General features: G+C 50.9%; 1 protein-coding gene across 1 annotated transcript in view; it reads left to right on the top strand.

Annotated features, from left to right (window-relative positions):
• PARP12 (poly(ADP-ribose) polymerase family member 12) overlaps nt 1-13,517 on the top strand; it is a 28,348-nt gene that overhangs the window by 1,750 nt on the left and 13,081 nt on the right. The window contains exons 2-5 of the mRNA XM_055143590.1: nt 2,177-2,312; nt 3,666-3,963; nt 6,506-6,613; nt 11,536-11,659. Coding sequence (XP_054999565.1) covers nt 2,177-2,312; nt 3,666-3,963; nt 6,506-6,613; nt 11,536-11,659 — 666 coding nt within the window. The remainder of the gene's footprint in view (nt 1-2,176; nt 2,313-3,665; nt 3,964-6,505; nt 6,614-11,535; nt 11,660-13,517) is intronic.

The following is a 13,517-nucleotide window of genomic DNA, read 5'->3' as shown; positions in this document are numbered from 1 at the left end:
GACCCAGGTGGTTGTGCGTCCACGGCTTTCTCCACCTTGCCCTTCTGTGTCACACAGCTGTTTCTCGTCGTTGTTGTTGTTGTTGGGCGGGGGGTCACGCCCCACCGTGCAGGGAGCTGCTCTTATCTCTGTGCTCAGGGATTGCCCCCTGCAGGTGCTCAGGGCAGTGTGGGGTGAGGGGAAGAGAGCCTGCCCTCCCTGGGGGTCTACGGGATAGTGCGGGTGGTCTGCGCCTCTTCCTCCCTTCCTGGGATTCTCCGGGCGGCTGTTTCGGGGCCATCGCTGCTCACTGGGGCCAGCTGGGAAAGGTCTCGGCTCTGACTGCTGCTTGCTGCGGGGTGATGTGAGCTTCTTCCATCTTTCATGAGCCTCGCTTCCCTCATCGGCAGAGGCACCGAGATGACGCCTGTTCCTCATAAAGGGGCAGCCATGTCCGCAGCCCTCACCACATGAGCTTAATTAGTAGATACACTGGATCTGGCGGCTCTGTTGTTAGTCTCTTTGCCGGAATATTCTTCCCTCCCTTCTGGCTCAGGTCCTGCCGTGCCTGGGTGTTTTGCCCTCTGTCTGTGTACCGAGCACAGATGACCATGTAGTTTTTTTATTATAAATTTTATTTTCATAAAGGTGTTCACAATAATTGATTACATTCAATATTTCAGCACCAATCCTACCACCACTGCACCTTCCCACTACCATTTTTTTGAATTTTACCACCAAACTTCTCAAGCCTGCCCCACAGGCAGATGCTAGATAATTTCTTTTGTATTGCTTGTTATGAATAGCATGAGATGTTGCACAGCCACGCACTGCTGAAATTCTAAAATTTTAAATAGAGTCTGGAGAAATCTCTGCAGTGAGCTGCTCGGTTCCAAGATCATTCTGTGGGTCATGGCTGTTAATGCGCTCAAATGGCACCTGGAGGCAGTTCATGGGTGTCACAGCCAGGACCCCATAAGGGAGAGGAGATGGGAAGGAGCAGCCTGACCCCGATCCCTTGAGGCTTGGAGTTTGCAGTCACTGGTCCTGCAAACTGGGTTTTTCGTTGGATTCTGGAGGTTTGCGGCTGCCGGGATTCACAGGGGCGGGTGATGACCGTGTACTGCCGGCTCCAAACAGCAGCGTGTCTCCCATTTGGGCCTGAACAATGAAATTGTTTCTACAGAGGTAGGAGGTTAGGGTCTGGGGCAGACAGGCTCAGGGGTTGGGGTTTCCTTTGAGATAATTTGTCATCCTCTGGCACGGGGAGCTGTGTCTGAATTAAGCAAATGCAGTTTTCTTGACTCTTCTGGGTCCTGGTAGCCCAGGGGACCATTTGAAGCTTATCAGGATCATTCGGGATGGTGCCAGTCAGTGCTGGCTCGGAGCCAGGGGCTTGGTGGTGGAAAGGATGGAGGAAGGGAGCGGGAGAAAGGGCTGGATCTCCGAGCGCAGGTGAAGGTGTGGGCACGTGCATTCAGCTCTCACCTGTTCTCTGTGGAGGAATGCTCTGCCTCGTGCCCCCGGGAGGCGCTTCCGCTCTCCTTTGGTCCCTGGCTCTGCCATTCTAGGCTGGCCAGGTGCCATCTCTTCTTTGTGAAAAAGCGACAGAGTCTGTACTTGTGTCTCCATCTGGCTTTTCCCCGCGGCTTCCAGATGGTCATTCCCTGAACCTAACACGTCAACCGTTACTTGAAAGCAGGGTTCACTAGCTCAGTTAGCACGGCTGCCTTGACTGGGCCCTTACATGGCAGATTCTTATTTTCTCATGTGGCTAGAAGCTGAAAGAGCTGAGGCTGTGGAATCTTCAGGTTGGTTTCTTCCTATGTCTCTGCTGGGCTGGGTGGTGGCTGTCCCTGTCATCCCTCTGTGCTCTTGGTCCCCTCTTTGAAGGATACCCTTGGATTGGGTGAGTGCTCCCCCTACCCCCTCACTCCCTTTGTAAAATCTAGTGATTATGACTAGTGGTCTCTTTAGGGGCCGGAGAGATAGCATAGCAGGTAGGGCACTTGTCTTACATGCGCCAACCTGGGTTTGATCCCTGATTCCCCATACGATCCCCTGTGCCTGCCAGGAGTAATCCCCGAGCACAGCTGGGGTGCCTACAAAGCAAAATGATCTCTTTAACAGCTTTGTCTGCAAATACACTGGGGGGCACTAGGGTGAAAGCTTCCCCAATGGCTCCGCCTCTTCCTAGGAAGCCCTGTAGAAACAACCACAGCCTGACCACCACCCACAATATGGGCGTGCTGCGGACCTACGGCGTGGACCACCTCAACTTCAGAGAACTCTGCCAGCTCCTCTATCAGAATGACCCCTGGCTTCTGCCCGAGGTGAGTGCAGTTGGTGGGAGCGGAGGGAAATTGGGAAGGGGCTTGTGTCTATGTGCCAGTGTAGAGCCAAGGGGGAGACTGGCCTGCAGGCTGCAGCCTGGCATGATTTTCTGCTCTGACGAATCCCCCTGTGGGCCTTCAGTCAGCGCCCACTGGTCCAGACCGGAGTTTGGCCAGTAGATCGTCTTATGGTACCATAACACCAGTAGTTTGCAGTTCAGGGCTCCAGCCCCCGGCTGTGGCGGGCAGCGTGAGGAAGGAGGAGCTGATTCTCCCCTGAGGGGTTGAGAACTGAGCCGCGGGCTGGAGCCAGAGCGGCGGAGGGCAGGCACTTCTTGCCTGGCATCTGGTTCAAATTCCTAGCACCATGCACTGAGCACTGCCGCCAGGGCTCACTCCTGAGCACCCAATGAAAGTAAAACCTAAGTCCGAGCTGCTGAGAGGGCTGCTGAAGGGCAGGCCGCTGGGAAATGACAGAGAGAAGTTGTGGCTGGGCCTGCCATCCTTCCCCCGAGGGCTTCCCGCTCAGATTGGGGTCCTTTGGGTGGGGGAGGCCTCTCTGACTTGGTTCCCAGGTCCAGTAACTTGCAGTGTAGAAGGACGAAGAGGTCATGCGCATCCAGGTCCCTGCTTGGTCAGCACTGGGTCCAGCAGGCCCTATTAGGCATCGGGGGCTGTGTGTCCCGGGGCAGGGCGGCGGGGCTGAGACGTGGTTGCTCTTGCAAACAGAAAGCATTGCACAGCACTGCCTCTGGGCTGCTTCCCCCCCCCTCTCCCAGGAGCCTCAGTGACACTGAATTGTAGGAATGTCGGAGGACATTGGAAGCTGAGTGTGGGGGGCTTGGGGGATGGGTGGGAGGAGGGCGGAGGGGTGCTGGGTAAATTCATCATCTCGCCGGATGACAGCAGCTTTGAGTTTGAGACTGTGGGCGTTTCCACTCATGGGGTCCGTTAGGAGCAACCTGAGGAGTGCCACTTTCTGTCATGGTGCAGGACATGTGTTAGCAGCTCACGGTCTAGAGATGAACATTTTCTTTGGACCACGCTTAGTGGTGCTCAGGGCTTACTCCTGGCTTTGTACTCAGGGATCACTCTTGGGGGAACTCAGGGGACCGAATGGGGTACTGGGGAATCGAACTCAGGTCAGCCACATGCAAAACAAATGCCTTACCTTACCCACTGTGCTATTGCTCCGGCCCCAAGGTGAGCGTTCTACCAGCATGGCCACGTGGGTGATGGGGTCACAGCTTTGGCCAGTTCCTGGGAGCACCCCTTCCAGGTAGCAGACTCGTGGCAGGAGCTGAGGCCCAGGAAGCCATGCTCAGCTCCGGCCTGTCTGCTTTGTGTCCGCAGATCTGTCTCCACTACAACAAAGGAGATGGGCCGCACGGCTCCTGCACCTTCCAGAAGCACTGCATCAAGCTGCACATGTGCCAGTACTTCCTGCGGGGCCAGTGCAAGTTTGGCAGCAGCTGCAAGCGATCTCATGATTTCTCGTCTCCCGAGAACCTGGAAAAACTGCTGAAGATGGGCCTGAGCGCAGACCTGGTGAGCAAGCTGCCTGACATTTACCGGAACGCTTATGACATCAAGAATAAGAACTCTGCGAGCCCCAGCAGGAGCCTTGTGCCGCCTTCCCAGGGGGCCTCAGGTAAATCCCAGGGTGGGGACTCCCAGATTCCCCCTGGCCCTTCCATAGAAAGGGACTTGGGTGCTTTGGAGCTTTTCACAGTCAAATCCCAGCTGTGCCTTTGGGGAGATGGCTGGATAGGTGAGTCATGCAGGAGGAGGGGACAGGCCCAGGGAGGTCTCACTTTGAGTCTTGTGTGAACCTCTTCCCACCCCCACTGGCCTCTTATCCACTGAGATGAGAGACTGCCCCCCTGCCCCCAAACCTTGGAGACCAAGGAGGGACCCTACGTTAAAATGACATGCACAGGGGCCAGAGTGATAGCACAGCGGGTAAGGCGTTTGCCTTGCACGCGGCCGACCCGGGTTCGATCCCCGGCATCCCATATGGTCCCCCAAGCACTGCCAGGAGTAATTCCTGAGTGCAGAGCCAGGAGTAACCCCTGAGCATCGCAGGGTGTGACCCAAAAAGAAAAAAAAAAAAAAAAAAGACATGCACATAACTCTAGAGGCATCCAAGATGTTGCATTCTGTTTGTTGCTGATTTTTAAAAATTAGGGGCGCTCTCAGGCAGCCCTTGGGGCCCAGCTGTGTCAGCCTGCAGGTTCAGCGCTAGGTCCTGGTGATGTGCTGAGGGCGATACCAGCAGTGCTGGAGGACCACCAGGTCTGCCCCTGGCAGTATTGGGGGACCCTGTGGTTAGGGCTGAGTCCTCAAGCCTTTGTGTGCTCGCCACATCCCTACTTGGTTTCTTTGAGGGTCCATATCTGGCACGTTTGGGGCAGCACTCATAGTGGTGGGTCCTCAGGGACCATGGGATTCTGGGGATGGAACCTGGGGTTCCTGTATACAAACCACTTGCTCCTGCCTTTTGAGCTCTCTTCCCAGTCCTGTTTGGATTTTTTTTTTAAAGGAGCGTATGATGCTCCTTTCTGCTCTGATTTCTGCTTCATCTTTGTGTGACTAATGGAGGTTTTCAGTCTTTTCAGTCTTTGTAAATTTGCTTCACTCATGTCCTGCATTTTGCAGTGCCTGGCTAACAGTAGGCACCCGAGATATTTGCCGGCAAATGGGACCATTTGAGGCTTGGTTTATGTAAGGGGCATTTCTGGATCCCTGCGATGTGGGGTGTCTGAGGGGTCTGCTGATAGAGAGGAAAGATGGGTGACAGAGTTGCTGTGGAGACTGAAGGTTTATAATGATGTCCACATGTTGCCATGGCTATAGGTGTGGATGAGAAATGGAGCGTTAGGCCCGGGCTCATTGGAGCACTTGCTTTGGTAACAGTCATCCTGTGAGCACTTACTTGTGCCTTTCATATGGAAATCCATTTTTTTTTTTTGGCTTAGGAGCCACACCTGGCATTGTTCTTTGTTCTTCTGGCTCTGTGCTTGGGAGTCCCTGGCCGTGCTGGGGCTAGGTGGTGCCGGGAGTGAGACTGGGGTTCCTCCATTTGAAGCGTGGACTCCAGCCCTTTGAGTCATCTCCCTGGACCCTCTCCTGAGTTTTGTCTTAACCTAAAAGCAATAATAGTACTCATTTCTAGTGGTTCATTAACAAAAGTATTCACTGACATTCAATCAAGTGTATAGTAACAGCCCTTGGGCCAGAGAGATGGTGTAGGGGATAAAGGCACTTACCCTGCACACGACCCAGTCTAGATCAGTCCCTGGCACTGCATGGTCCCCCAAACACTGCCGTGAGTGACCTTTTGGCACAAAACTGAAGGTAGCCCCCCACTCGTAGCATTGCTGGGTGTGGCCCAGCCCCCCAAATTAAAGCACAGCCATTCAGTTCCCCTCTGGAGTCCTTACTGCCTCATGTGAAAACTGTGTCTGAAAGCAGAAGACTCCTGGTTGATAGAATTTGGAAGTTATTACAGGGGTGACATGGGAGTACTCAAAGTTTTTCAATACAAATTAAAGGTAATTATATTCCCAGACTCCCAAAGGAACTTTCCAGATTTTCAGGTGGGGGGTTCCTAAAAGGAACATTTGCCTGTTATGGTGTCGAGGATGCTCTACTCCTGGGGAGCAACAGTCTCACTCCTGGGGTGATGAAGTGGAAGCAGATTGGAGGGCACTCGGGGTCTTGGGTGGTCTCCTCAGAAGTGGCACGTGTCGCCCCGGGGAAAGAGGCTCCCTGCCCCCCTCCTATGCACACTGTCTGAATCTGACAACTGGGGGGTGTCTTTGGGCTCCTTTAGAGGGGCCCTTGAGGTTCTCGTGCTCTGCAGGGTTTGTGAGATTTTGCCTACTTTTCTCACTTTTCTCTTGGGGGGAGATAGTGGAGTCCTCTTTTCCTTTTTTTTTTTTTAAATGGTATATTGTTTGTTGGATCACATCTGGCAGTGCTCAGGCCTTTCTCCTGGCTCTGTGCTAAGGGATCACTCCTGGGTGGGGGTGGAGGGGGGGACTCAGGGGAACACATATGGTGCCAGCGATTGAACCCTGGTCAGCTGCGTGCAAGGCAAATGCCCTCCCACCGGCTAGGACCCCCGCTTCTTTGTATTCTGAGCCCTCGGAGCTTTGGTGGAAGCTGTGCTCCTTGCTGTGTCTTTGTAGAGAGAGGAGACCGCGCAGCCTCAGCCTCTGCATCCTCGAGCGTTTCCAGCCAGGGGGACAGCGATCAGATCTGCTTGTTCCACATCCGGAAGAGCTGTAGCTTCCAAGGTAAGGCTGAGGGTCCTCTGCCTCTCTCCTGGGGGCGGGGGGTGGGGGTTCGACACATGACCGCTCTTGGGCCCAGGGCTCTCCTCAAGGTCCTCTTCTCCCAGCGCTTCAACTGAAGTTGTTCAAAATAGATCTGGTGGGGCATTGGGACTGGTAGGCATGACTTGATTTTGTAGTTCTAGAAGCCACAGTGCTGGAGGACTCGGGTCAGCAAGAGTGTCAAGTGTTGACCATGGGTCAGCCTAGCTCAAAGTCAGGGCCCTGCAGGAGACACTTGTGCCTGATGTGAGAACCAAGACTGATGTAATCACCATCAACCTAGCAAAGCCAGAGGACAGGGAAAGCCCTCCCGGCGGAGGAGCACTGTCCCGGGGGTCAAGCCAACAGTTCTGTTTGTGTTTTTCACTCAGCCTTTGCCTTCACTTGCTGTTCTGAGGCTTGATTGAAGAAAGACTCCTTGCATTTGGTGACTGTTCACAAACACCTCCAATACTTTTTTTTGCTTTTTTGGGAGGGTCATACCTGGCGATGCACAGGGGTCACTCCTGGTTCATGCACTCAGGAATACCTCCAATACTTTTTGTTCCGTTTTCAGTCTTTCAAAATTATGCAAGCAACTTAGCAATGCTTCCAGTTTGTCAGAGTCCCTTCCCACAGAGGGAAGTGTGGGGTTCTCCTTCACCCTTTCCCGAAAGTTAACATTCTGTATGCTCATGGCATTTGGTATTGTTCTACACAGATAGGAACGTGTAATCCGTGTCAATCAACCTGCTTGTTTGAATTAAATTAATGTTGTTGTTTCAGTGGTTTTCTCATGTTAGTACATATAAATCTGCCTCGCTTTTATTTTTTATTTTGTGATTGCAGTTACAGGGAAATGAGATAAACTTAAGATGAATAATACATTTTAGAACTAAAAAAATAAATGAAACTTTATGTAAATAGAAGTGAGACAAGGGAAAAATCAGCAAAGAGTTCTCATTATTACTCTTCAAAATTACATGGTTTTTTGTTATGTGTGTGTCTTGCTACTTCCAAGTGATGGGGCTTCTGGAGGGGTGTGAATGCTCTGATAGTTATTACTCTTGGTTGCAAGATTCTGTCACTACTCAAAAGCATGAAGTGAATAGTAAGTTTTAAGAATGATTTATCACATCTCAGTAATGCTACAAGGAGACCGCTGTCTGCAGGGGGTGGCTTGCTGGCGGTCTGATGTTGGCTGCCAAGGGTGGGACTGTTGCAGGCCGGAAAAGTTCACTTGATCACTGTTTCAGCTCTCTGCTAGGGGTGCTCTTCTCAGGGTGTACCCCTGGCCTGTGGCTGAGACTCTCTCCAGTATCCATCAGGCTGAGGTGCCAGGATGAGACTCCCTATTTGTACCCTTTCTTGTCTCCCAGACTTCTACTTCTTTTTTTTCTTTCTTTTTTCTTTTTTTTTTTCTTTTTGGGTCATACCCAGTGATGCTCAGGAGTTACTCCTGGCTCTGCACTTAGAAATTACTCCTGGCAGTGCTCGGGGGACCATATGGGATGCTGGGAATCGAACCCAGGTCGGCCGCATGCAAGGCAAATGCCCTACCCGTTGTGCTATCGCTCCAGCCCCTCCCAGACTTCTTTATTGAGGTGCAGGATCACGTCCAGCCATTAGCGGTGCTCAGGGGTTGCTCTTGGCAGAGCTGAAGGGATTGTGTGGTGCCACGCTTCTTGCAGGAAAAGTGCATGCTCATGCCCTTGGAGCTGTCTCCTCAACTCCTCATTTCTGAGCCACACTGCGCAGTGCTCAGGGACTGCCGCAGCAGTGCTGGGGATCCAATCTGCTCTTCCTACATGCAGAGTATGCTCTTAGTAGTCGAGCTATCTCCCCTCCCTCTAATGTGGTTTTGGGATTTGTTTAGGGCAGTCCCAGGAAGGGAAGCTGGGGCCCCACCTTAATAAGGCGGCTCCTCCTCTCAGTCCCAGAGGCGCCGGCCCTGCTCTGATATACCTCCCATGCACCCCTCACAGTAGAGTGCTCCTGGAAATATCTCTTCCCAAGTTGTACCCTGCTGGTCCCGGTGGGGTATCTTGGGGTACTGTCTGTCTGGGTCTGCAGTCTGTCTGGTGCTCTCTGTTCTGTACTATCAAAGCTTTGTCTTGTCTGGGTTTTAGGTCACCTTCCGAGTAGAGTAATCCAAGAATCTCTATGATCACTGGAGAAATGATCTGTAGTTGGCTTTTTCTACCCTGGTTTTCCTTTCACACTGTATTTTAAATTTATTTTAGTTTTTGATCTGTGAGCCACAGTGCCCAGGGGATACTGCTGGCATCTTCTGGCATGGTGCCTTTGGGGTGTCACTCCCATTCTTTACGAACCTCCAACATGTGCTCCTCTCGGCTTGGTCTCAAGCAGCTGTGAGTTTCCACAAGAAGAGCATGGGGGTACATGGGACTCGAGCATTCGCGCATTGGGTGGCCAAAACCATTCCCCTGGATGGTCCATGGCGACGGATGGACAGAGGACCAGGGAACAGAGAAACAGGGCCCCAGGCTGGTTGGGAGTCAGTTTATGTCTTTCTCCTCCCCCGTGTAGTCTGATCTCTCCCTCACAGCACAATCGTAGTCATAGTTTTGGTTGTCGTCTGAATCATAGTTTCATCATCCTAGTCCTCATCATAGTGCTTGACTGCTTTCTAGTCATCATCCTAGTCCTTATCTTGTCCCCTTTTCCCTTACAGCATAGTTATATAGAAATCACAAACGGTGAGGGTTCACATAGGTGGGCTTGAACACTGTCATTACAACACAGGTGTAAAGCCACTCCTTCAGGGGAAGTTCTAGGAGATTAACTCAAGGACAAAATCTCATCTGAGGGTTCTGCAGCACTCTAGATTACTAGGAGATCCGCTCATGGGTGGGATTACATCTAGGGTGTATTGCTTTCTCCTTTCCTCAGCTAGTAATCCATTTGAACAATTATAGTAAATTTATTTATAACATATTTAGTCATTTTGTATGAAAATAGTAAGATATATTAGGCTTAAAGGGTGGCTCTTGTAGGACATTTGCCTAGAATGCAGTTCACCCGACCTGGGTTTGATTCGGAGCATCCCATATGGTCCCCTGAGCACCACCATGGTAATTCCTGAGTGCAGAGTCAGGAGTAACCCCTGTGCATCGCCAGGTGTGTCCCAAAAAGCAATTAGTTAATTAATTAAAAGAAAACAAAACAAAATAAAAAGGGGTGGCTCTTCCTGGGAACATCTTGATATATATCCCAGACTACAGTCCTCAGGCCAGGTTACTCTTTCCTAACCCGAGCAGAGTCCCTTATTTAGTTACTTCTTTTTGGGCCATGACAGAGTTTGTTCCATGACCGTGCTGTTAATTTATTATACTTCTTGTAGCACTTAGCTTGTCCCTTCCCAATGTCACCATAGCTTACAACTTGCCTTGGGTCCATCTAGTCCCTTCTTAAGGACCCTCCTTTTGGGGGTGTTAGGAAGTAAGGGCAACTGAGGCTTAAGTAAATGTGATGGATGCTCAGGAGTAAATATTATTTGGAGTCAGTTAACTCCCATGTTACAAAAGCATAGCATCAACTGTCTTCCTGTGTTTATACAAAAAGGAAAGAGAAATACAATATAGGATTATTAGTGCCTGATGAAATTGGGTGTGCCTCAGGGGCACTGCTGTGGGAGTAACTCAATAAATCTAAGTTCCCTACGGGAGGAGCAAGAACAAACCAATGTTATCCAACAGCGACTGGTCCTCCTGGCGTGTCAGTTCACTCCTTTTCCTGGAGGAGAGAACAGACTGCTGTGTGGATTCTTTCCTCTTTGTTTAATCATTTATATGTGGCACCTTTGATTGGCTGAGTGTGGGACTTTTTCATGTAAGAAAGTTCTTTAAATATCTGTGCATATGTTTTCATGTGGATATGTTTCTTTTTCTTAAGGAGTAAAGGAAGTTTATTGCTCATGGATAGATGTGTGCTTATCATTATAAGAAACTTCCAGATTCACTCCCAAATGGACTCTGATAGTTTACCTCCCCACCAGTCTGGTGTGAGGCTTATGGCTCCCTGCATCTTTGCAGACACTTGGAATTGTCCCTCTTTGAAATGAGCTGGTTTACTAGTGATGAGGGTGGCAGCCTTGTTTACATCGCCTGGATGAGTCATGATATTAAACATTTACTTTGACGTGCTTATTTGCCTCTCTGTTGAAATTCTAGTATAAGTTATTGTCTTTTTTAATTTAATGCTATTATTGAGATGTTTTATCTCATTCACAAGACTTGCTATTCACTTCATGCTATTGAGTAGTCCAGAATTTTGCAGTTGTTAGTAATCAGTATCAGAACATTTACACCCCTGAAGAAGCCTCATCACCATTAGCAGTCCCTGTCCAGTCTCCCCACAACTATAGATGGCAACCCCCACCTCCACCCCATTCCATTGTCTGGAGATTTTTTTCTCAAGTGCATCATAATCTTCATGACACTTTTAACTGCTTTTCATTTGAGTTGCTCAAAGTCTATGAATTTTGAGTATTTATTGTATGTCTTTCCTGGATACAGGTATGGGATTCTTTCAGATCTGGTTTCTTTTCCTTTTGGTTTTGGGGCTACTCCTATGGGTGCTCAGGGAACCCTGCAGTGCTGGGAATTGAATCTGGGGCCTCCTGCTTCAGAGCACGCGCTCACCCCTTTGCCCTGTCTCCCCAGGCCCCCTATGGCATTTCGTGAAGAACAAAATTTGGTGGTGTTTGATTTTCTCAGTCCTCCCCAGTGATGCCCGGGGTCCCGGGCTCTCCACACTATTCAGCCTGCTAGGGAAGGCCGGGTGGGTCAATGTTCAGGTCTGGTACTGTGCTGTGGCTGAGTCTGCGAATTTCCAGAACCTGCCAGTGCCCCACGTCCCACTGGTTTACCTCCTTCTTTTAGATAAGTGCAATAAGGTTCATTTCCACCTGCCGTACCGATGGCAGTTCCTGGATGGCAGCACTTGGAAGGATCTGGACAAGATGGAGGTTATTGAAGAGGCCTATAGCTACCCTCAAAAAGACAGGTATGGAGTCGGTGCCCTTGACCGAGGTTCAGTGTTGCATGCATTCATGCACACTTATTCACACGGGGACGCACAACTGGAAGTTAAAGTCCACCATCAGGATGTGCGGTGGGGAGCCCGGTGGGGGCGAGGGGGGCAGGGCGGGAGGAAGTTGTTACTGTCTGTTCAGGGAGGAGTTTCAGTTGCAAGTTCCAGATGATTTTCTGTGGGGATGAATTACACCCTGTGGACCCGAGGGCAGAAGTGGCAGTCTAGACCTTTGACCCAGGAAGTCCATGGAACAGCTGTTGTAGTGTTTAGCCTTTTTTTCTTTTTTCAGCCTTTCATTTTTTAAACTCTTGGCATGTCCTAGGATTTTTATTGAAGTCACTTCCGGATGAGTGGAAGAGACTTCGGAAACCTCATTTTTAAGTATTTCCTTCTATCTTGAAATGAATTTCCTGAAATATATCGAAGACAGTTTGTGCCTCTATCCCATGTGGCTGAAATGAGTTTGTGCCTTGAGTTTGTGCTAACCCCTTAGATAAAGGAGATCCGCAGCCGTCTCCTGCCCTCCCCCGCCACTCTCCCTCCGAGGCCGGATTTATTTACACACAGTAGAGCACAGAAACAGGGCGCACCTCGAGTGGGCGGGTGCTCATTACACTTGTGTAGTCAGCACATCCAGGTAGAGCTCATTTGTCACCCCAAGAAAGTTCCCCTGCTCCCCTCACGCGCACTCTTGAGTGTGCCCTGTGGACTGGTCTTCCGTGGGAATGGCGTGCCTCGCCTGGACACCTGTGCTTCTAGGTACCTCTCTGGGTGTTATCTCCAACCTGGTGAGTGAAAAAAACTGAGTTTTCTTAGGTCCCACATGTGGGGGCGAGAAGGCGCGGGCCAGGCGGCCTGTGGTGGACTCCGGCCTGCCTCCCTGCCTCCTGACTGCTCTGCTCCAGCGTGCCCGGCCTGTCTCCCGATGTCCTCCTCCCTGTGCCTTGGCTTAGGCCTTACTTAGTCTTGTTCTCTTTTCTACAGAAAGTCATGCTCGCCACCCCAGGTCACCCTTAGAAATTGGTTTCTTAGGGGCATCCAGTTCCACCCAGGACACTTGGTCATTTTCCCTCTTTTTTTTTTTTTTTATTGCTTTTTGGGTCACACCCAGCGATGCTCAGGGGTTACTCCTGGCTTTGCACTCAGGAATTGCTCCTGGCAGTGCTTGGGGGACCATATGGGATGCCGGGGATCGAACCCAGGTCGGCCGCGTGCAAGGCAAACGCCCTACCCGCTGTGCTATCACTCCGGCCCCCATTTTCCCTCTCTTCGTGCCTTGTTATTGACTGTTGACTTCTCTTGGTTTGGGCCACACCCAGCAGTACTCAGGACTGCTTTGGGTCCATTGCTTGGCGTTGCTCCCAGTGGTTTTTGGGGGACCATGCTACGCAGAGGGGTGCGTGCAGACCTCCTGTGTGCAAAGCAGCAAAGCCTGGGCACTGGCCCTTCGCGCTGTCTCCTCAGCCCCAATTTTGTGCATTTTCACTAAAATCTATGCCTGGGTTTATTTATTTTTTTATATTTGGGGAAGGGGGTTTGGGTCATGCCCAGAAGTGCTTGGGGGTTGCTTCCAGCAGTGATTAGGGGACCATGCAGAGCCAGGGGTCGAACTGGGGTTGCCTCATACAAGACAAGTGCGTTAGCAGTAGCATCTATACTGTTTTCCAGCCCTCCTGGATTTATTTTTATCTAATCCACCACTTCCCAGGTCAGGGGCTCTGTATAATCAGCACATTTCTTCAGCCGTGCTCCCTCCCAGCCTTCTGATTGGAGGGTAGGGTCTTCTGGTGTGTTTCTTTAAAACTCCTCCTCTGCTTCTTCCCTGCCC

The sequence above is a fragment of the Sorex araneus genome, chromosome 1, assembly GCF_027595985.1.
Source record: "Sorex araneus isolate mSorAra2 chromosome 1, mSorAra2.pri, whole genome shotgun sequence".
Lineage (NCBI taxonomy): Eukaryota > Metazoa > Chordata > Mammalia > Eulipotyphla > Soricidae > Sorex > Sorex araneus.
This window is presented reverse-complemented; position numbering and strand designations above follow the sequence as displayed.